This window comes from Microcebus murinus, chromosome 3 (assembly GCF_040939455.1).
Source record: "Microcebus murinus isolate Inina chromosome 3, M.murinus_Inina_mat1.0, whole genome shotgun sequence".
Taxonomy (NCBI): domain Eukaryota; kingdom Metazoa; phylum Chordata; class Mammalia; order Primates; family Cheirogaleidae; genus Microcebus; species Microcebus murinus.
This window is the reverse complement of record NC_134106.1, coordinates 56,807,200-56,831,566: the sequence shown is the minus strand read 5'-3', so window position 1 is coordinate 56,831,566 and position 24,367 is coordinate 56,807,200. Positions and strand designations below refer to the sequence as shown.

At 44.5% G+C, this 24,367-nt stretch overlaps 1 protein-coding gene across 2 annotated transcripts in view; it reads right to left on the bottom strand.

Moving 5' to 3' along the window:
* ARHGAP25 (Rho GTPase activating protein 25) overlaps positions 1-992 on the bottom strand; it is an 84,265-nt gene extending 83,273 nt beyond the window's left edge. The window contains exon 1 of one of the 2 annotated variants that reach the window (XM_076000839.1): positions 545-992. In XM_076000839.1, coding sequence (XP_075856954.1) covers positions 545-785 — 241 coding nt within the window. In that variant the 5' untranslated portion in view covers positions 786-992. The remainder of the gene's footprint in view (positions 1-544) is intronic. The other variant, XM_012750135.3, reaches the window with a different exon arrangement.
* Positions 993-24,367: the final 23,375 nt, after the last annotated feature.

Below are 24,367 nucleotides of genomic sequence, written 5' to 3'. Positions count from 1 at the left end.
CTCCCATTCTTTTCCTTTAAGATTGTCTTTATTATATCTTCAGATGTCTGTATGTTCCTGTCTTGGCCTTATTTTCTATCCTTTGCAACAAGTAGCCCCACCTTGAACCACCCCCCCTAAACAGAGCACCTATTGAGTTTACTTACAGATCGAGCACTTCAAAAGACTCCAGTCTTTGTGCTCCTGTTGAAAACCATTCAAAGCATGGATGAATTTCCAAACAGGAGGGAAGTGACTCTTCCATGATATGTGGCAAAAAAACTCACAGTTTTGTGTGTGCTCTGTGGCCTCAGACCATCCGACGTACCCCAGATCCCGCACACCAAGGAACTCCATTCCAATGCCACCTCCAAATGAAGGAGAACCTCCTCCCAGCATGTTAGAACTTTGAGCCAACGTATCAATTTGAATGCAAATTTTCCCCCAAACTCAGATTTGCTGGGAGGCCCATTTTTAAGTAGACTGTGCTCCCTGCAGACCGACATGCAAATGGTGGGTGCTCACGTACAAGAACCACAGAGGCAATGGGAAACGCTGACCATACCTATTTTCGCAGCCTCCGCTTTCAGGTTGAAATCCCAGTTCCTTGGCAATTTCAGGGACATTTTGCTTCTGGTTCGGGTGAGCAGTTGGTGAAGCGGCAAGCCTGCCAAAGTTGGCGCCCTTCTTGTCTTTTCGAGCTTGTGTCTGTTTTGGTTCCCCCTTACGATTGCTTCACAAGCAATCTTAGGTGTGAGGTTGATTTGCCAACGGGTCTCCTCCTGTCTCTCAGTTGAAAGGTCCATCCATCCGTCACTTGGGGATGGCACCCAAGCTGCCCCAGCCCCACGGTCCCCCAGGGGGCTGGCACCTGGCTTTTCTTGCTTTCAGTTTTACCAGAAATATCCCAGTTGATACTTCCCTCTGCGTCATGGGAAGCAAAGCTCCTTTTCGAAAGAATCTCAGGCCTCACTGAGGCGAGGTCCTGATAAACAACTGCCGCCTCTGGCTTTTTTTTTTTTTTTTCTTAACTGTCTGCTTCCTCGCATTTGAGGAAGTGGGTGGCTGTTCAGTGAAGATGATGCATTATGAGCGCTCTTTCTTGAGAAAATGGTTTTTGGAAATGCTTGTGAAACTAGAATGAGTGCTTTTGTTATAAAGGGATATAGTTTTAATTTTTTTAAAAAAGACATTTCTAAGGCTCCCACCATGTATGTCAATCTAAGCTCTCCTCCTCCTCACCTAACAGGTCAACAAGCAGCCACAGATGCAGATGTCAGAAAGACACCCAGCATTGCCCCAAAGTCACCTTCCTTTAAGTTCTTCCTGCTATAAGGAAGTAAGTACATAGCAAGTTCTCTACTTGCTCAGGATAAAGTCTGCAAGTGATCCCAGCCTGAGACAGGGAGGGGTTTGACGTCCTCAGCTAATAAATCCGCTTTAGCTGGGCAGACCCATGCACATGTTGTGAGGGTTCTCTGGCATTGTGTGTACAGTGCGCACTTTAGAATCAAACCAACACGGCTTCAAAACTCAGTTCTTCCATTTCTTAACTCTGCAACGTTCAGCAAGCAACCGATTCTTCCCGGACCTCTTGTCCTCATCAGTAAAATGGGGTTGATGGTAATCACGACTCACAGAGTTTTTGCAAAGGAATCTAGAACAGAGCTTGACACAGTGGCTTCATCACATTAGTTCAACCCTTTTTCTATCTAGTTCAGTTCCGTGACAGGCTTGCATATGTTTAACTGGGTCAACCTAACCTAGCGATTAGGTATTTGGGCCCTGAAACCAGATTGCCTGCATTCAAATCCTGCCTCTACCTTTTTTGCTGTGTGACTTTGGACAAATTCTTGACCACTCTGTGCTTTAATTTTCTCCTGTGAAGGGTCAAATAGTAGGGCCTGCTATGAGGCTTTAGTAGATGGCAAATACGAGCTGCTCAGGACAGTGACTGCTGGACAGCATGCAAGCTACACACCCTTGGTCTGTTCATTCTTCAGCTCTCCTGGGTGACTCTGTCACAGTTTCTTCTTCACCTCCCACCTACTCACTCTCTGCTGATGACCTGGCTTCCTGTTTCATTGAGAAAACTGATGCAACTGGAAGACAATGTCCCCAAGGCCCCCTGATCTATCTGCCCACCCACTTGCCTGTAAACCCAACCCTCAACCTTCTCCCTGCACAGTGGATGAATTGCTGTCATCACGCCCCCGTCTCTGCTGCATCACCAACTTCTTCTCTGTCCTGGATCTTTCTCATCAGCATTCAAACTTGTTATATTTTATCCCATATTTGAAAAAATCTGTTTGATGTCACTTCGATTGATTTGATGTCACTTCGTCCTTAGGCTATAGCCCATTTCTCTCCTTCATTTCTGAGCAAAGCTTTGGTAAGAACTGTCTACACTTGCATCTCTCTCCTCTTATTCTCTCCTGAATCCCCTCTACTAATGCTTTCACCCCATGACTGCACAGAAGATACTCGTGTCAAGGATACTGACAACTTCTCATCGCTAAACCCACAGGTCAGTTCTCCACTGTCGTCTCACTGACCCATCGGCAGTGCCGGACACATCTGATGGCTCTCTCCGGCTCTGAGCCCTCTCTCCACGTGGCTCCCAGGACCTGCGACTGGCCTAGTTGTCTGCCTGCCTTCCTGCCTGCTACGTGTCTGTGTTCTTGCTGATTCTTTCTCATCTCTCTGGCCTCTAGCTATTGGAAGAAACCAAGACTCCATCAGTGAACGTCTTTTCCATCTGTGCCACACCTTGGTGAGCTCACCCATCTCAAGGCTTTACGTGGATGACTCTATGAGTTAATATATTTCCAGCCCAGAACAACCCCTAAACTCCAAATCACACACATCTCTGCTTAGATCTATAATCGCCATCTCAAACTAAATGTCCAAAAACTAGGCTGAATATGCCCCAGTGGCAACCTGGGGCATATTCTTCTCATGGGAAATGAAAGGAACATAAGAGGGAAGGACCACACAAGTGTATTTATTTATTTCATTTTAGTGTATTATGGTGGTACAAATGTTAAGGTTACGTATATTGCCCGTGCCCCACTCCCCTCGAGTCAGAGCCTCAAGCGTGACCATCCCCCAGATGTTGCACATCTCACTCATTGTGTTCACACAAGTGTATTTAGAGCTTCTGCTCATATCCTGTCTGCTCACATTCCACTGGCCAATGCAAGTCACATGGCCAAGCCCAAAGTCAGCGAGGCAGGAAGTAACCCAGCCCTATGGGGGATGGGGAAGGGAGAGGGACCAGAGCATTGCTGATTGAGGCTCCAATCCACCACGCCAGCCCCATCTACGAACTATTCTCCATCCTCCCAGGGCTGCTGGATTCCTCTGAACTAGACTCAGCCCGTTGGAGACTTTGGAGCCCACTCTGCACTAGTGCCTGCCCAACCCAACACCGCTGCTCTCTTTCCTATGCTGACGACCGGGGTAGCCATCCTACCCCAGCCCAGCTGCATCTCCACAGGGAACTTGACACCATCCAAAGTTTCAGTTCTGGGACCTTTAACTCAGGAGCTCTGGAAATATTTTGAAGTTGGCATTTAGAAACACACAGGGAACTTCCTTTACTCTTTAGGGTAAGTTCCTGTGAGTCTTGGAAAATCTCATGACCCGTGGGGGAAGTTGGTTGCACACCCGCACAGAGAGGCCCACACAGCAGCCCTCCCTCCCCGGGGCAAAGCCCTCGCTGGCTCAGACAGCTGCCTGGGTCGGGGTAGAAGGCTGCTATCTGGGGTACTGCCACTCCCTAACCTTCATAAGATGAACAACGAGATGTCTTGTCTGATCCCAAAGTTTGAATTAACAGCTGGAAAAGCAAAACTTTTATTCATCTATTTGCTTATCAAATGCTAACCGTTTATTAAGGACTACATTTTTGCTGGACGCTGGAGGAATGTTCATGAACAAGCAGACTTGGTTTCTGCTCCCCCTACCCCACTCCACCACCCCCCTGTGCAGCTTACAGTCTGTTGAGGGAGAAGAACAATTAAATGCACAATTAAATACCATGGGAGAAGAGCTGTGCTGGGGCAAGTGTAGGGAGTTTTGGGGTGCCCATGGGAGGGGCCTAATTGAGACTTGGGGAGTAAGGAAAGGCTTCCAGGAAGAAGTGGCTTTTAAATTAAGGTTTGATGAATGAGTTAGGGAGGTAAGAGGGTTGGAAAAAGGGCTACAGACAAAGCAAACAGCATGCAAGAGGCACAGAGGCCACCGAGAACTCTTCAGGTTGCTCCTGAAAAGGATGAGAGGGGTAGAGTGGGGAACAGGTGAAGCTGGAGAGATGAGGGCCCTGAATGCGTCACACAGGGCCCAGTGAGGCTTGGTGAAGAGTTCTGACTTTACCCTGGGGAAACCGAGGTCATTGACGAGTTGTTAGCAGGGTAGGGGAGAGGAGAGTGTGGCAGATATCCAAGTGGGAGGGAGAGTGAGGGAGAGACGTCAGCAGCAGTGGGCATGGAAAGAAACCCGAGAACATGTGCACGGTAGAATTGATAGCCGAGGGGAACGGCCATGAGAGGAAAAGGAGACACCCACGATCCTGGCTCCAGTCACCAGAGGATGTAGGTTCCAATCACAGAGATGGGGTGTGTGCGAGAAGAGCGAGGATGGATACTGAGGAACGAGGAGCCCAGGCACTCCAGGGGATGTTGGTGGGCTGGTGTGGGACATGTCACATGTGGGGAACTGCCGGCACTTGCGTGCTGCTCTCCTGCAAGTCTGTGAGCCTGGCGCTCAGACAGACGCGCTCATTCGTTCGTGCATTTACTCTGTAAACATTTGTGCAGGGCTGTGCTGGATGCTGAGTAAACAACGGTGAATAAGAACCTGGCCTCATCCTCAAATGAGTCACGAGGGAGAAGTGTAAACAGAGCGGCAGTGCCGTGCGAAGTGCAGAAGTAGTGCACACACCGGGGAGGGTGGGAGAGGAAATGGTTAGCTCTGCTCCAGTGGCCGGGGATGGCTTCCCAGGAAAGGTGACCTGCGGGACAGTAGTCAGGAAGCAAGGTTGGGAAGAGGGGGGGACCTCTCAGGCAAATGAACCAGCAGATAGCTGTTAAGACACAGTACGGCACCCATTGAGGGACGTACCAGGAAAGGTGGGTGACTGGAAGTTGCAGGGCTTCCAGGGCCAGGGCCTGAAATACTTGCTGAGGGCTTGGACCCTACCCAGAGGGGAAAGTCATCCGAGAACTTTTTGAACCTTTCTTTCATTGTTAATTTTACCATTACAGAAGTCCTTGCTGATCTTTGTAGAAGTTTTAAATAAGCATAAAGAAAATAAAATCAGTTACCATTTAATGCATAATAAAAATTTTCCCATTCTTGATTTCCTATTTATCTCTATCTCTATCTATATATGTAGTGTATGTATATAAGTATTTTAAATTTTTAAAAAGTAGTGCATATGCTGTTTTATAAACTGCTGTCTTCCCCTGACTAGAAAAATAAGGAGGAGTCATCTGTCATTAAGCATTTTTCTAAAACATCGTGAGTGGCCTCATATATGAGGGCAAAATGTGTTCAACAATCCCTGTGTCATTGAAAATTTGAGATGTGTATAAATTTTCACAATATTCTTGTAGCTAAATATCTGGATAAATTCATTCTTTTTCCCCCCTCTGGAGGAATTCTCAGAGGTATAAATGCTGGGAAAGTGCATAAGAATATGTTCAGACTTGGCATGTATTTTCAAATTGCCCTCCAGAAGGTTCTATCAATTTATGTTTTTATTAGTAATATATATGGGGCCTGGTTCCCTCATAGCCTCACTAATAGTTGACAATGTCATTATTTTTTAAAAATCATTTCCAATTGAATAAGCAAATTATTTTGTATTAAATGGTGAATTAAAATTATTTTCAAATGTGCTTATTGGCCATTTGTAGGGGTCAGGTGTGTCTGGTGTCCATGTACCTAAGTGAGTTTGCAAGGAATCCCTGCAGGGAGGTTTTCTTATATCTTTATTTGGGATTTACCCTACTGATCTTCTTCAGAAACTCCAGTTATCTGCATGCTAGCTCTCCACTTTGTTACCTCCTTTTCTTTCATTTTGTCACCTCTGTTACTGTTCTCTGCATTTGGAGAGAGTGTCTCATGTTAGTCCTTCACCTCACTGCTTGTTGTTTTTTTTTTTAACAGCTTTATTGATATACAATTCACATACGATACAATTCACCCATTTAAAGTGTACCACTCGGTAACACGTATTTGTCATGCAACCATCACCACAATCAATTTTGGAACATTTCCATCATCCTCAAAAGGAACCCATTAGCAGACCTTCCCATTTGTCCCAGCCCTGGGTGACCACTAATGTACTTAATGTCTCTATAGATTTGTCTATTCTGGACATTTCATATAATGGAACCATATATTGTAATGCATGGCATTTTGTGATTGGCTTCTTTCACTTAGCGTAATATTCATTCCTATTGTAGCAGAACTTTATTTTCATGGCCAAATAATATTCCACTGTATGGATATACCAAACTTTGTTTATCTCTTCATTAGGTGATGGACATTTGGATTGTTTGTACCTTTTGACTAGTATGTATAATGATGCTGTAAACACAGGCTTTCACTTCTCTCGGGTACAGACATAACAGTGGAATTTCTGGGTTATGTTGTGACTTTATGTTTAGACTTTTGAGAGACTGCCAGAATGTTTTCTGAAGTAGCTGCACCATTTTACATTTCCAGTAGAGATGAATGAGGGTTCCATTTTTTCCACATCCTCCTCAACATTTATTATCATCTGTCCTTTTTATTTTAACCACCCTAGTAGTTATGAAATGTCATCTCACTGGGGTTTTGGTTTGTATTTCCCTGATGGCTAATGACATTGAGCACCTTTTCCTGTGCTTGTTGGCTGGCTTGGTTTTCCAAAGCATGAAGGCCTGCTTCATGAAACATCCAAAGATGTAGCCACACTGAACCTGCATTTCCTCAAGACCACATCCAGCTAAAACTCAAGTTTCCAACTTTGACTTCAATTCTACTATTTTTGTTTTATCTCTTTTTAATCCTTCCTCAGGGAAAGCTGATATATACTGTGCTCAATATCACCTCAAATTTCCAGCAGACGGTTTCCTATGTACTTCTCCTCCATGGAAGTGCTATTTCCCCCTGACCCCTGCCTGGTTTCTAGAAGTTTTAAGTGATGCTGTGCATGAAAAAGTAGTCACATCTCCCCGGGAATGATGAGATCTGATGGAGAAAGTCACTTGTCACCAGTTTATCCCTCTGCCTCCCCATTGCACACTCCAGCTTGTGGTTGTCACCATCATCCTTATCACCATTGCTGTTGTGTCCTGCAGGGACTTGAAATGAGTCCTGGGGAGGGGATAGGGGGATGATTCTCCAGCTGCCTCCCTGGGAAGTGTCAGAGAAATGCATGGAGGGAGAAGGGGAGTTGGGTTTTCTGAATTGTACACAGTGTGGATCTATGAGTGAAGAAAGACTCTAGAATCAGAATGTGAGTGTCTACCTTTGTCAGGAGGTCTCTGTTCACGGAACAAAGCTAGGGGAGATTTCTCTGAACCCAGGCCCCCATGCAGTAGGATGATGCCTTGTCAATCACTAGGTGGGATCTCAGCGGAGGCTGACCCTCTCAGACAGGTCAAGTGCCCCGAATTGGCCAACACCCTTACACTCCACCAGGCAGTGCCGGAAGCCATTGCAGGCACACTCATACAGTTGTTTTCCTCATGACAGGTTGAAAGAGAAAAAAGTACTACTTGGTACCCACATCTCATTCAAAACTGGGGAAAATGAAGGCAACCTTAGGTCAAGCAGGTTGGGAGAAAACACATTTCTTTGTGGGCATGAGCTGGCTGGTTTCACTCGCTTCTGTTTCCCAGCTGGCTGGCACAGGCGTTTGAATGTGCCCCACCCCACCCCCACCTCCCTTGCAGGTGGCTCAGCTGGCAGCCAAGCTTCAGCTACTGCTGCTGAGCTCACAGGGCTGACGGCTGCATCCTGTGATCTTGTTTGACAGGTTTCCCAGCATCTATGTCCAGAAATGTGGCATTTGGAGACACCAAAAGCAAAGGTCTTTTTCCTGTAGATTTTAATAGTCTGTATCTTTTAAAATGCTGGATTTGGAAGGCACAGATTCCAGGTTTTATTTCCTTTCGCTTGGATATATGGGAAAAACAGAAAGAACAAACATGGCCGAGGAAGAGATTTCTGTCCTCTGAGCACTCTGTATGAGTTCAGGGGACCAGATAACAGGTTCCTGGGCTCAGACCAAGAGCCTTGCTTCTCCTAGCCCAGAGCAGCAAGTTGGAACTGCCTATCTCCTTACTGATCTCTTCTCTGCCAAGGTCCCTGCTATTGGGCCTGATTTCTGGCCACAGTTTGATAGTCTATTAACCTTTACATTTTTTATCTGTCCCAAAGCTAAACAAAATTTAAATCTGGAGGCCTGAAGGCCAAGACAGGCATTATTGTCATTGTACCTAGAGGAAGGCTGCTCTGTGGATCATGGTGTTAGGAAGAAAAGAGTCTATTCAAATGGGACATTTGTTACCAAGGTATTATAAACAGAACCCAGTGTTTGCAAATGGGAGTGCACAGAGAAAATCAGGAGAAAATGTCCCTCACATGAAACTTCTGTTGGGCCATTGTAATGGGTTACATCATGTTAGGTTGACCCACATGAAACTACCAATATTTGACAGCTTTTGACCTGCAAAAACGATTTCATATGCCTCAATATAATAGGTCCACTCTGCTTCCTGCCACTCATTCATTCAACAAATCTCACATGATTGCTCACCTATTAGGCACCAGGCACTGCTCTAGGTACTGAGAACACAGCCAACAGCAAGACACACAAAAGTGTCTGCTTTCAGGAAGCTTGTTCTAGTGAGAAGATACAGACGACAAACCAAATAAGTAAGCGAAATGCATATGTTAGATGGTGGTAAGGGCTGTGGAGAAAGAGCAAAAGTACTGTGGGAAGGGGAGGAAGAAGCGTCAGGTTAGGGAGCAGCGAGGGAGAGTGCAGTTTTAAATAGCTGGGCAGCAAAGGCTTCATGGAGTAGATGACATTTGAGTGAAGACCTGAAGCAAGTGAAAATGAGGCAGGTAAACACGTGTGCATGACCCTTCCAGCAGAGGGGAGAGTGAGTGAAGCCAGAGGGGGGAGCAAGCCTCGTTCATTCAAGGGACCTGGCAGCAGGAAGGTCACCTGTCTGGAGCACAGGAAGGAAGGGAGCTTATTGGAGACAGGGTCAAAGAGATAACAGAGGATCGACTGGACCTGGCCAGGACTTTGGCTTTTACTTGGAATGAGTGAGGTTTATAGCAGAGCAGTGACTTGATTTGATTTATACTTTTAAAAGATCACTCTGGCTTCCATGTTGAGAATAGACTAAGGGGTGGGCAGGGAAAGGGCAGAAGCAGAGAGACCTGGGAGCTGCTGGCAATGGTCCAAGTGAGCGAGGACAGTGGCAGCCAGCCCCCCGCACATGCTTGTGCACTGATGCACTGCACAGGGCACCAGCCTCGACGGAATCCAGCCCAGGGCTCTCAAGTGCGGCGCTGCACCCATCAAAGGAAGGGGCGCCATTCTCTGCACAAAGGCTCTGGCTACCCATCAAGTCGTGGGGTGATGTTTTTCTAGATTTTACAGAGTCAACACCATGTGGACCAGCAAAGGCTCTGGTGGTAGCCAGGTAGGTGGTGAGAAATGCTAAGACTCCAAATATTTCTTAGATGGATGCTGTCAGCTGTACTGATAGACTGGATGAGGGGTGTGAGAGAGAGGAATGAAGGGAAAAGCCAAGGTCATGGCCTCAGAAATAGAACAGTGGAGGTCCCACTTGCTAAGATGGGAAGGATGGGGAAGGAGCATCTGGGAGGGGGTAGAGATCTGCTCATAGTAAGCTAAAGATGCCCAGTAAACATCCAGAGGAGATGGTGCAGTGGGCAGTTGGATATGAGTCTGGTGTTTAGGGCTGACATCCATTGGATGCACAGTCCAGATCAGGCGTCCTCAAACTATGGCCCGCGGGCCACATGCTGGTGTTTTTGCCTGTTTATTTTTTTACTTCAAAATAAGATATGTGCAGTGTGCATAGGAATTTGTTCATAGTTTTTTTTAAACTATAGTCCCGCCCTCCACCGGTCTGAGGGACAGTGAACTGGCCCCCTGTTTAAAAAGTTTGAGGACCCCTGGTCTAGATAATGTAGAAAGACTTCTTCCCTTGACCTTAAGTATGTTTAGTCACCCAAAGTGGCTCAGGAAGAACACTGGTAAGTAAACCATGAGGAGGAACCACAAGATTGAATACAGCAGCCCCTGGTTCCAGCTCCCCCTCTATGGGTAACCAGGGGTCTGTGTGACCCTCCTCAGGGCCCTCTTGGCCCACAGCTGAAAACATGGCCACCAGACTACCAACTCTCCTTAAGCCAGTAATCTGCCCTCTCAGGGTCTTTTTAGCCCATAGACATTGTACTCACCCTGGTTACTGCTCCCCTCCTGACCTGCTGCCACCCTTGGGGTAGGGGGGATATCACTGACCCCTTCTACATGCCTAGTTAAGCAGCATTCATTTCACATCCGCACACTGCCATGGAAATCACCAGTGCCATCATTTATGCAAGCTAGGACCAGGGGAAGGACAGCCAGTAGGTCCCCAAGGTCCCCATCATCTCAGCTGAGAGTGTGGAGCTCCACAGGAGAGACCATTTCTAAGAAAAGCATTTGGAATGAAGAAGCCCAAGAAGCTTTTGGATGCAGCAGCCATTGTCTTATACCTACGACTGACCACAGCGGCCTGCAGGACCCAGCACAGTAAGGAAACGGCCACCAAGGACTGGGAAGCCCAGCAGGGAATCTGTGTGACACAGAGATGCACTGCTTGCAGCCTAAATGGTTTGTGGCTTGAGCAAGCTGGGCTCAGTCCCAGGAGAGTCAAGCATGGCCCACACCTAGCAGGCTAACGTCATAGGCTCCCTGCTCCTGAACGGTGGGCTGCACTTTTCTTGAACATGTTCTCAGGGTACGAAGTTGCCCACCTCTCCTGAGTGGATAACCCCAGACTACTAAGATTATAGATAACCTCCTTTTATGTGTGCTTAATTCTCTGACAATCCAACAACAGGAGCTCCACTGATGACCACTGCCTCCCAGTCACCCAGCATCATGGAACTTGCTGGCTATTCCACGCTCCTTACCAACAGTCACGAGTGTGTCTAAACAAGCACTGGAACAGCCAGCTCGAGGAGCAAAGCACAGCCATTGCCAGCCTTGGTCTATAAGAAAAGAGAGTGTAGAGGTGGTGGTGTCCCTCTGCTGGAGCACAGCCCCACGTGTCTCCAGCTGAACCCCAGACCGAGCACGCCTCCCCCAGTTTGGGGAGTGGGGAACCTGTGTGCCTGTTGACCTCTTGCCCAAGAGTGTCTGCACCAAGTGACACTTGCTCATGTTTACCTGAGTCCTTTGCATGGTGATTTACAAAGCTGACCTGGAACGCTCATGTGTCCATACATGATTCGAAAAGATAGGAGAGTTCAAGAGCCTGAGCTGGGGCCCTAGAGCCAGACTCCCTGGGTTCAAATCCTCCCTCCTTAGCTTACAGCCTGTGTGACACTGGCATGTTGATGAACCTCTCCAAGCTTACCTTTCTCACGTGTAAAGGGAAGGTGACTATTATATCTGTTTCATAGAGCTGATAAGATAAAATGAGATAATATATAAAAAAGCACTCAATATAGTGCTGGGCATGTAGCAAGTTCTTAATAAGTGTCAGAGAAAAAAATAATTTCCATTGGTGAAATGATGAATTCTGAAAAGTCCTTAAAGCTCCATTTCATGTGACTTATTGAGAAAGTGAGCTGGAGAGCTAACAAGTTAAATCCTCCCTCCTCTACCTGCTCCAACTCGAGGAACCTGCGAGACCTGCCCTTCCGTGTTTAAAAGGCCTGTCGGGGCACCAGGCCAACTTTGGCCAGCTGGGGTGGGGCAGGTAGAGGAGGGAGGAAGGACATTGTCTGTCCCCAAAGCACTGCAATGCTGAGATGCTCAGGGTGGTGACTAATTCTGGACCACAAACCACTGGTGCACATGTGCTGGGCCACTCGCCTGCCCAGTGGCCCAGCACGTGTGCAAACAATGACACACCCAATTCGATCTGCTTAGACATACCCGGTGGAAGGAAGTGGTGTTGTGGGGATGGGTAGGTAGGAAAGGGGAGAGTGATAATCCTGATACACAGGCAAGGGAAAGGGATCCAAGTTGCAGAAAGGCAAACTTGTAATCTTCTGTCTACCTGAGATTTCACGACAAAGGAAATCCAGCACGACAGTGGGAGAACTATATTTTTAAGCCAAACCTGGACTGCTCCACCAGCCAGCTTCTACTTTCCTGAGATCACAAGATGCTCAGCAGGGCACCACCAGAACAGGAAGTGGCAAAACCAGCTGATCTCGCCGCTGATATGAAAGTCATGGTTCACCTTGAGTAATTACACAACCAACACCCAGACCTTTGGGGAGGAGGAAGGAGCTAGTGGGAGCATGTGTGTAACTTCACTGCAAACGAAATCCACACATCGGCAAAGAGAACACTTGACTTTCATAATCATCTCAAATCTGTTTCCTTCTCATGACTCTCATCACAAACTTGTATATAAATAGGAAAGAAATCAGTCATCCCATTTCACAGACAAGAGGCATGGAATAGAGGGACAGTTTGTTCACAGGTCAGATCAGAAATCCATATTTTGTCCATGAGTTGTTGCAAATCCTAATGGTCAGAAAATACACTGTTGCAAACCTTAATGGTCAGAAAATATATAATATGATTGCTAAAATAAAGTATAAAATTCAAAATAAAACATGGAATTAATTTCTGATTATTAATTCTGATGGCAAAAAGAGGAAATCAATTTGGGCCACTTTCATAAAAGAAGTCACCACTCTTTCCCTGCTATGGAAAAAAAAAAATATTTAGGAAATTTGAAGTACCCAGTACAATTAAAAGTTGTGCACACTTTCATTTGAAACGACCATTTCCAATGTTAATCTCGAGTTGGTGTTGGTTAAAGTTGTCACCAAGAAGTTTCATGCGTGGCTTCAGATACATGGGGGCAGGAAAGAACCAATGAAGATGTTAAACAACAGTAAGGCTCTGGAGTCTGGGGGTGCCTTAAATACATGTTTCTGCATTCAGTCACATCTGTGAGCACACCTGGATTTTTATAAAAATTTATTTCCATTTTGAAAGAGAACATTGAACAAGCAGAGGAGTGTGTTGGGGTCACCTTCAAATGCCCCAAAACAGCTGGGGTGGAAGGAGTGTAGCAGAAAATAGCCTACAAGTTTTTAAACCACATAGATTTTTTTTCCCACCTTGCTATAGGACTTTTGGGTCTGGGAGGTAGGAAAAGGCTAAAAACAGACTGCAGCCCTCGTGCTCATTCAGGTGATGCCAATAACAAAGTGATTATGGCCACATAATTGAGAGGAATTTGATCTGTTCACAAAGCAAAGTTTCCAGAGCAAGTATAAGAGCTATTTTTTCGAAAGACTGAAATGTTTCCTCATCTGTGATCTCTTGTTCCTGTGAGCATTAGGTTTCATGTATAGGTAAAGTGCCTGGCTCATAGAAGGCACTTGTTACAGAGTAGTGATAATGATTGTTAAATTACCTTAAACCAGTATCTGACAATAAGCTTGTTGTAGCTTATTCAAGACAATAAGCTCTTGAATAATGGCCCCCTAAAAATATCCATGTCCTAGTACCTAGAACTTGAGAATGCTTGAGAATATGTTTATACACACTTGAAAACATGTGTATAAAAGAAGTTGTTTTTTTTTCGCTATATTTTCAACATTTCTCATCTGGTCACCAAAATGTGTGGAGCTCTTTTCATTTGGTTTGGTTTGGTTTGGTTATTTGTTTGTTTTTTGCCATGTTGACCAACTCTCTGACACCAGCTGAGTGTCCTACAACTCAGTTCAGATCTGACACTGTCTACCTCAAGTTAGCATCAGGTCCTATAGGTCAAGGGCTCAGTCTCACAAGGTTGTCCCCACTTGAGACATCAATCAAAAGTCCCAGGTTGTCACCTGTACTTCTAATTGACAGTCTCTCTCCTCTCTCTCTCTCTCTCTCTCTCTCTCTCTATATATATATATATATATATATATATTTCCTGTTTATTATATAATGAAGGATATGAAGAGGCATGTAGGATAAAGTCTTCCAGAGTCCTGAGTATAGGAGCTTCCTTCCCTGTGGAGTTGGGGTGCACCACACTCTGGCACGTGGATATGTTTATCAAACCCGCAGCTCTCCAAACCCCATATTTTAGAGGGTTTTTTTTGGAGGCTTTATCATGTAGGCATGATCAATTATTGGTCTATCATTAACTCAATCTCCAGCCCCCCTCCCCTCCCCAGAGGATTGAAAGTTCCAAACCTTTAATCATGACTTGGTCTTTCTGGTGACCAGCCCTCATCCTGAAGCTATCTAGGGGCCCATCAAGAGTTGCCTTCTTAGGACAAAAGATGCTCCCATCACCCAGAAAATAGCAAGATATTTAGGAGCTCTGTGTCAGGAACTGGGGTCAAAGACCAAATGTTATAACAAAAGATGCTGATAGCACCCTTATCACTTAGGAAACGACAAGGGTTTAGGAGCTCTGTGTCTAGAGAGAACCATGGGATCTAGAACCATGGGATCTTCTCATTTCACAACATAGTAAAGATAAAGATACTTTGCAGACATGATTAAGTGGAGAATCTTGAGATGGGGACATCATCCAAGATTATCCAGGTGGGCCCTAATTGTAATGACAAAGTCCTTATAAGAGGGAGGCAGGAGATGTGACTAGAGGAGTAGGAAATGTGAGTAAACAGCAAAGGTCAGAGGTATGCAAGAAAGAGGCCACAGGCAAGGTATTCAGGAAGTCTCAAGAGCTGGAAAAGGTAAGGAAATGATTCTTTGCTCAGATCCTCCTTAAGGAACCAGCCCTGCTGACACCTGGACTTTTTAATCTAGTGATACCAATTTTAGATGTCTGACCTCCAAAACTATCAAAGAATAAATCTGTGTTGCTTTGAGCCACTAAGTTTGTGGTCATTTGTCACAGCAGCAAGTGGAAACTCATATAAAGGTTGTGAAGTCAATTTTCTCAGGTGGCCTAAAAGCTGCCTCTGGAAGCAATTTCCAGCAAGACCATCATTCCCATTTTTATGACATACCTATTTTGTATTAGGTTCAAAAGTAGGCAAGCCTACCAAGGGAGAATGTGTAGGGTGGGAATACAGAGGCCCTAAGGCTGACCTGACACTAGTGATTCTCGGACTTCCCCATGCATTTAAATCACCCGAGTCTTGTTAAAATGAAGAGTCTGAGTCAGGAAGTCCAGGGTCTGGCCTAAGACTCAGCATTTCTAACATGCTCCCAGATGATGTGATGCAGCTGGTCCCTTGGACCATAATTTGAGTAGCCAGGCTCTACAGGGCCACTCTGAGGGAACGCATTTGATTGGCACAGAAGAGACTCCTTGAATAGATCTGTCCTTAACGAAGTTCCCAGTTCTCACCGGTCCTTTGTAAAACTCCTTACTGGGTGCCTGGTATCTGTTGAGTGCTCGCAGCTGGTAGTAGCTATTCACTTCTGCTTCCCCAAGAAAACTGTATGGATAAACTCAGTTGTACCCATTCCCAGCTAATGCGTAATACACACTGTACTTACTCTTCTAATTACATGATGGAATAAATTAACCCCCAAAACTATGAGTGCAAAGGGAAAAACAGAGCTCTTTTTATGAAAACTAGGTTCACTGCTTTGGAAAGAGAGAATAAAAGTATATCACTATAAAATATGTCAATTTACATATGGGTAAGTGGGATGCCTTGAAATGTATCCCAGTTTTCACTCCCACTTTAAAGAAGTCAGAGCTTTCCTACCAGTGCCTTACAGAGAAGGTTTATACAAGAAAAGCCATAGGAATATGCATCTGCTTTTAAAGTTGGAAGGCAAAAGGTCAAGCGACTGCTGTCACCGTGAATGGCGGTGATGGTGCACTGGCTGGCAGTGCAGACCTAAGGCTTCACACACACAGCACTGCCGTTTTTACCTGACACCCGTGTCAAGCCCCAGCGCCGCGAACCTGTCAGAGGCTGTGATTAAACTCTCATCTTTTGCAGAGGAAGAGCCTAACACTCAAAAAGAAAAGACTGAACTGACTCAGTTCTACAGCCGGTAAAAGCCTCAACATCCTGACCCTGGGCCAGATCACAATGTTCTGCCGGAACTTGCCCTTTAAAAAAGGGTTCTCTGATTTACAGAGCGTAGGATCTAAAGTTTAACCTATACCATCACGTGCCACATAGCAACGTTTCCGTTGACCATGAAGTGCACATACAATGTGGTTTCATAATATTATAATGCCGTATTTTTACTGTACCTTTTCTATGTTTGTTTAGACACACGAATACCATTGTGCTACAATTTCCGACAGTATTCAGTACAGTAACACGGTAACACGCTACCAGATAGCCTGGGTGTGCACCACCTGGGGCTGTGTAAGTACACTCTATGATGTTTGCACAACGATGAAATTGCCTAACAGCACATGTCTCAGAACATATTCCTGCATGACTGTTTTTGATCTAACAGAAACATTAAGGAATATAAATACTCCTAAACAAATAGAATGTCACATTCTGACATTTAAAGAGAAAAGCCCTGAATGTATTGTTCAACCAGGTTGATGGGCTGTGGTAAAACCACAGCAGATTGAAGGAAGCTTGAGTCAGAAAACTGTACAAAGTAGAAGAAGGATGCCTGTCCGAGATGGCCCTAGAGACCCCACGGTGGTTTCTCGCCAACGTAAGAGCTACCTCAAGATAACATCGTGTGGTTGAGGGTTTGAATAAAACTATATATAAACATTCTTAATCTGTGCCGGACAATTGAAGCTTCAGTTTTATAAAATAATGAAGGTAAAATAACTCATTTTTCACATCTTTGGAGTTACCTTATGAGAGAGAAGGGTGCCCTCCAAGCTCCAGGGACAGGTAGGAGTAATCTAGGGCACACTCTGGAACCCCGCGGGCCTCTCCCCCATCAAGCTGGCCCACAGCAGTGTCCCTGTCCCTCTTGATGGTTCTGTCTATGCTTCGGGGAGGAGCCATGGAATGTAAGAGTCAGGAATCATTTCCATAGCACCAGAGTACATCCGTAAAGGGTGCCAGGGATGTTAGAGAGGGGACCTCACTGAGCAGCTGTCCCACTCCTCTATTTCATCTTTCCTTCTTCTTTTGAAATAGGTTACAAGGGACAATGAGTGCCAAGTGTCAATGAAAAGGCAAACAAACAAACGCCTGGGTCTTCTGATTTAAGCTGGCAAGCCAAACATACCCCTTACCTCTCTGCTGTCCTCAGTCCCACCTAGATGGCAGTAAAGTAGGACAGGAGGAAGGGGAGCTGAAGTAAGTAGATAGACTAAAGATGGCTCCTGTAGATCTAAAATGGAGCCAGTCTTGCTCTAACTATTAGTAAAAGGTCCCAACCTGTAAGTTCCCAGAGAAAGTTCCCAGAGGAGGGAGGAGGGAGTCAAGGAGGCCTGTTCTCAAAAAGAATAGAAAGGTCCTGTTCCAGGAAAGTCCCTTGTCCCTTAATGTACCTTTCCATTTTTCGCTTAATTAACAGCTAACTGCAAAGTTCTGCTTCTGTGATTGCTTGCTTGCATAGCTGCCAGCCCCTAGGGTACAAGAAAAACGCAAAGGCTTTGTTCAGGGCTGCTTCTCCCTCCTTGCATGGAGTGGTGACAGCCCCTGCACAGGTATCAATAAACTAATTTGGCTGATTGGATTCTGGTGTCCGAGTCCCCTTGATCTGCTGGCTTACAACAGAGCACAAGAAAGGATCACCACACCAATTTTTGGAAGTCAGCTGATGGGGGCGATGACACCAAGGGAGAAATACTAGCAGGAGGGACAACAGCTCAGAATGTGGCGTGGAGAGCAGGCCACAGAACAGGGAGCTGGAAGGGCCCTGGCCTCAGAAATGGCAGGTATGAATACGAACAAATACCCGTGGACAGGCTCCTTCCCCTCACCCATTCGCCTATGATGGCTTTTCTGGTCCAGCCTAGAGCCAGAGAGCTGTTCTTTGCAGCCACTTGATCCGTGTGTCTGGGAGGAGACATAGCTCCAGAATAATACCTTATTGGGGTAGTTGACTACTAACCTAAACTCAACTACTTTTTAAAGTAACAAAAAATCATATCTCATGACAAGAAGGCCACAGTAGGGTGGGCCCCAGATGGTTCATCTGGGGGCTCTAAGACGTCATTGCACATCCAGAGTCTTCCCACCTTCCAGCTTTTCCCACTCAGTGTGTCGCACACCTCAGCACCACCAGGTGGCAGCAGCGGTCCTGTGCCTCCCTCAGGTGGGAGCCCGTCTCCAGCAGGGACTGAGGCGGGCTCCCTTCTTCCCGCGCGTCTCTTTAAGGGAAGAACGTTTCCCAGAGCCCCTAAAGCAAACCTCCCAACACACTTCATTGGCCTGAGCAGGGTCACGTACCCACCCCTAAACCAATCACTGGCTAGAGCAATTAGGGTTTGATATTTGTTGTTGCTGTTTCATTTTTTTTTTTTTTTTTTTGCTTTTGGTTGTCTTAGTGCTTCTCCAACTTGAGCACACGTCACAAACACCTGGAGAACTTGTTAAACCATCAGGCCACTGCTGCTCCCCCCCCCCCAGGTTCTGAGTTAATACATCTGGGTGTGGGGGGCTGGGAGATTTGCATTCCTACCCAGTTCCCGGGTGGTGCCGAAGGTGCTGGTTTGAGAACCACTGGATTGGAGCAGGCAACCAGCCATGCAGGGGCCCATCCGCTTTCGGCGTAGAGTGGTTTCAAGCCTCACTTCCTGCCCACACGTTTCGGTTTCCAGCTAAGCCTTCCAGTGCACACGCCCCGCCCTCCTGCTCCGGGCTAGTCATCCCCCTCGGTCAGGGAAGTTAGGACTGTAACCATCAGAAGAGCTAAAAGCAGAAATGTCCCAAAGTGGCTACTTCTGGGGAGCAGCAGGAGAGGAGGGGGAGGAAGCGAAGTAATGAGACATTTTATGATTGTTATATACCCATCTGAACTGATCAGACTTTTCTTCTGTATATTACTTTAATAAGAATGCATCCTACTAAAAAATATTCTCAACTTTTTTCCTTTCCTGGTTGGAACCAGGCATTTCCATGCAGCAAGTCAAGGTTGTGAATGGAACTTAATGTAGACAGAAGTAGCTGGTCTTTCAAGGATACCAATAATTGAGTTTAAATCACTGTATTGAGGTTGGCAAAATATTAAGCTATGGCTTGCACCAAAATTTATAGGGAAGGCACTCTTCCCCTTTAGAAAAATATTTTGATAAGGACCTGGGAGGAAAGTTCACATCCACTCCTCCCCAAGCCACCACCACCAGCACCATGGACCTCCGTGAAGGTGTAAGATACTGGGCTATAAGGACAATAGACACCTTCCAGCTTCTGTTTACTGCTTATTTGCTAACCGCAAGGCATTATGAGTATATTATGGGATGCAGAGGAAAAAGACAAAGAGAGCGGAAACCTGAGTCTCTTAGCTAGGACCCGGAACAGGTTAGGGCCTATCAGAGGAAGGATGAAGTAAGAATCACTGTGGGGGCAGATGCATGACCAGTGTGTAAACAACTAAGTTATAAAAAGGGGACTAACACACAAAGGAGGGTCCCTGCCCAGAGAAGAGGCCACTGCACTGGCACTCTGGGGGCTCGGACCCTAGCTCGAGCTAGACAATAAAACTCCTTTTGATAATTACAGCCTCTGTGACTCTGTCTCTCTGTCCTGCGGCCTTGTGAATCTCGAATGTAACAAAGGTAGCACTGAGGCTCCAGAGAAACAAGCTGAATGCTCTGCAAATACAGAAGCCCTTGGACCTCCTTGGGAAATGCAGCAGAGGGCAGAGAAGGGAATGAGAGAGAAATGGTGCTGTGGAGAGGGAGGAGGTTGCACTCCATGTATGTGTTTTTTTTGGGGTGGAAACTAAAAAGGCCAAGTTTCAAGTTTGACATGAGATGACCCGGACAACCCAGGAGGAAGCAGGAGGCCAAGGAGGCAGAAGAGACTCCAGGAACTACATAAGGTGAGTCCACACTAGGGAGATGTAGCAGAGACCTTCGTTTTCACTTTCCGTAGGCCAAGTTATTCAAGAGTTGAAAACAATTTTACCTTCATCTCAAGGGGCAGATCAGCTCCTAGCTGACTCCCAGTTATATAAGAACTCGAAAAAGCCACCAAGTTCATGTCAGAGAGCAAATATTTCAGCCCTGTGAAATTGCCAGGTGACTGAGGACTCTGCCTGTCTGAGAAGGAGCTGTCACTCACCTACTGCAGAGACCTCTTCCTGGAGGGGATTGGGGATGAGGGGTATCCAGCAGTGTCCAGAGCCACTTGGGCTAGAGGTCACTGGAGACCAAAAGCTAAGTGTGTCCTTCAGATGGAACAACTCTCAGAGCTCCTAGGTTGGCATTTATCTATAGAAGAAGCTAGAAAAGCCAAGTCTGACCCATTGCAGGGAACTCTCTAAGTAAGCAAGTAAATAAATAAATAAATGCTCTATAGTTATTTTAAGCCTGGCTCATGCCATCATCATTATTTCATTTGCCTTGTGAAGAATAGAGACTCTGATTCAAATGATACTCGTGTTCCATTTGGTTCTGGTCATCATTCCCCCCTAATACTCAGGAAATAATCTGAAGTTCTTCCATTAGTACAAAATTATTGTTATTATTCCATTTGTTCAGGAACTTAATGGATTCTGTTCTTCAATGCATTTCTTCTAGAATTCAAGTTTGTGTCTTTTTTTTTTAAAAAAAAAAAAGCTTTTCTATTTCTCTTCCTAATTGCAACCCTAGGTTGAATTATTATATTTTCCTTCCTTTCTATGGCTAATTCTCATTTTTATTTATAAATTACCTATTTGATTCATTTGCTGACCTAACATAAAGTCAACTTCATGCTATCATGCTGGGTAATTGACTGATTCTTTTATGGATCAAATGGAAAGGCTTGTCATCAGACCGTTCTATAACACATCTCTCAGAAAGGTTAACACTATTACCTTAAGGAAAGCCATTCTTTAATTTATTAGAACAAAAAAAAATTGAGGAGAAATGTATTGGCCATTTAGTCTCATAATCCAAAATCCAATTAGATTCTGCTCTTTTTGTCTCCACCCTGAAGAGGCTCATGAGGCCATAAAGACATCCACATTGGCTGGCTTGTTATGTTTGTCCTCCTAGCACTCAGGGACAAGGACCACATGGCTGGCTCTGGGAGGCAAAGTGGGACTGAAATACTAAGCACATGTACTTGCCAAATTGTGGGATATTTGGATCTTGGATTATTCTGTTCCAAGTTATAGCCTGGTAGGGAAAAGTTGTCTTTTTTTCTTCGAAATCTGTAACCACTGGGAATAGTTGGCAAGAGGAAAAAATTCTTGTTTCTAGCTCCCTCTGCTGGCCTTTCAGAAAACCACTTGTCCCCTTACTGCTTTGTAAACGTAGTGGACCATCTTCCTGCCAAACATGAGCTGGTAGGGAAGTCAGATCCACATCAACTAGGAAAAATAGGCTTTAGCTTCTCAAGGACCCCAGTGTTCCAAAACATGAGAATGGAAAGGTGCCTTCCAAAGGCGAATCCAAATTAAAACACAGATTCTCCAGCACACCCCACAAAGAAGCAAGACTGAGGTGGGACCCAGGCATGTTTATTGTGAGACTGAATGCCAGGTCATCTGCTGTACCTCCTGGTTAAGAACCACAGGCCCTGGAGTTATGTTTTATGTTTAATGCAAATTCTGGTTGCCACAGTTTAAATTTACATCTCTTTTGCAGGCTTGGTAGGGAGAAAAATGTGGAACTAATCTGGAGAAAAATGTGGAGCTAATCATTAACCTGACTAAATACGCTTGGTTATTTAAATGGCACCTACAGCATTGCTTCCTAGGGCTAAAAAAAATCTTTTCATTAATTCTATTATTCTTTTTTCATGGTTCCTATCCTCCTGAAAAATTCTGAGAAACCAATACTAGCAATTCAGAGAGATAGTTAGCACTACACCTGAGTTTCCAAAATCTTTGCTGTTTTCTTATCTTGGGCTTTCTCATTTCTTCTCCTTAGGGCTTTGTTAGTGCCATTGCATTATCTCTGAAGCCAATGATCAGTCAACTACACAGCCACACAGTGACAGAAGGGTCACAACTCCCAACCTGCTCACAGCCATTCATTGTTCATGATAGCAGGGAAGACAAGGCATAGTGCTGAATGATACATGCAGCTCACTGAGCCCAAGATAGGATCTATAGATCAAACCTATCCCTAAGAAGAGAAGAGATCTTGCCATGTCAGCTCAGTGACTAAGAGATTGCTTCTCATTGGCCAGGGCAAGATTTACATTCACATTCCATTTACCCCAGTTAGAGCTGCACAAAGAAAAATGGTTTCAAGGCTCTAGGTTGTCTCCATGATATTGGGCACATGCCTTACAAATGTAGGGTCTTGGTTATTTCCTACCAAGGGAAACAACTCAAAATTTGTCCAGATAACCATGGGTCAGTCAAAGCACACATAGGACAGGAGAACACAACATTTACATAGTTCATTCTATCTAGGAAAATATTATATACGCACAATACAATACCTTTCTACAACCCTTCATTCTTTACAAAGCATGTTAATGTATATTGTACAATCAAATTTCACGACTAAAAAACTGATTTGTTACAATTGATTTGTTACTACATGTCTGTATGTGTCTATGTATATATAGATACATTCATATATATATTTATACATATACCTGTAACTTTTAAATCAGGGAATTAGAAAATGGATTAACATCTTTAAGGTAAACTCCTTGATTATTCAAAATAAAGTTCTAATTTTGGCAAATATTAACTCAAAATATCTGTAAGGACTCAAGTAATGGCACAATGCACAAGCACTCAAATTTAATCTGCTGTGAGTAGCCTTCCGAAAAATACCAATGGCAACACATTGAGACAGTCTAGCCTCAATGAACGGAAGAAGGAACCCTAAGCTAAGTATAGGTAAAGCTCTCTGAGTTTTACAGAGACATGCCTCTTTCTAAAAATATTTTTATTATAGATATACTATAGGTTCACCATGCAGCAGAGCTGGGAGATGCTCCTTTATAATGTCAGCAATGCTTTGCAGATCATTGTGACTCTCCAAAGTGAAAACTGATATGCACGTTCAAGCATCCACTGGTAATGCTCCTTATTTACTCATTTGAATGCTCATTCTCCCTTTTATTTTATATTTCACTCCCAACAGCAAAAAGATGCAATGTAAAGTTTACACAAAGGTGTTAAAAATATAGTGCATACTGTGGAAGTTTCATTCTTCTGCATGTGACCATCTAGTTTTTCCAGCACCACTTATTGAAGAGAATGTTCTTTCCCCAGTGTAAGTTCTTGTTGACTTTGTGGAGAATCAGTTGTTGGCTGTAAATATGTGGCTTTATTTCTGGGTTCTGTATTCTGTTCTATGAGTCTATGTGCCTATTTTTATAACAATACCATGGTGTTTGGGGTTCTATAGCCTTGTGATATATTTTGAAGTCAGGTAATGTGATGGCACCAGCTTTGTTATTTTTGCTCAAGCTTCTTTTGGAAATTTGGGCTCATTTTTTGTTCCATGTGAATTTTAGGATTGTTTTTTATAATTCTATGAAGAATGATATTGGTATTTTGAGAGGGATTTCATAGAACCTATAAAGTACTTTGGGCAATATGATTCTTATTTTTGTTGTATCCTTATCTAGTTTTGGGATTAGGATGATGCTGGCCTCATAGAATGAGTTAAGGAGAATTTCCTCCTCTTTGATTTTTTTTTGAGTAGTTTCAGAGGGGTATTAGCTCTTCTTTGTATGTTTGGTAGAATCTAGCGGTGAATCCATCTAGTCCTAAACTTTTCTTTTTTGGGAGACTTTTTATTATTGACTCAATCTCACTCCTCATTATTGGGCTGTTCCATTTTTATTTTTCATCTTAATTGAATCTTGAGAGTTTGTTTATATGTTTCCAGAAATTTATCCATCTCCTCTAAGTTTACAAGCTTCTCAGCATATAGTTATTTTTAATAGTCTCTGATGATCTTTTCTATTTCTGTAGTGTCAGTTGTAATGTCTCCTTTTTCATATATGATTTTGTTTATTTGGGTCTTCTTCTTTTCTTGGTTAGTGATTTATCAATTTTCTGTATCTTTTCAAAGAATCAACTTTTCATTTACAAATTAAATACAAAATCCTTTGTAATTTTTAAATC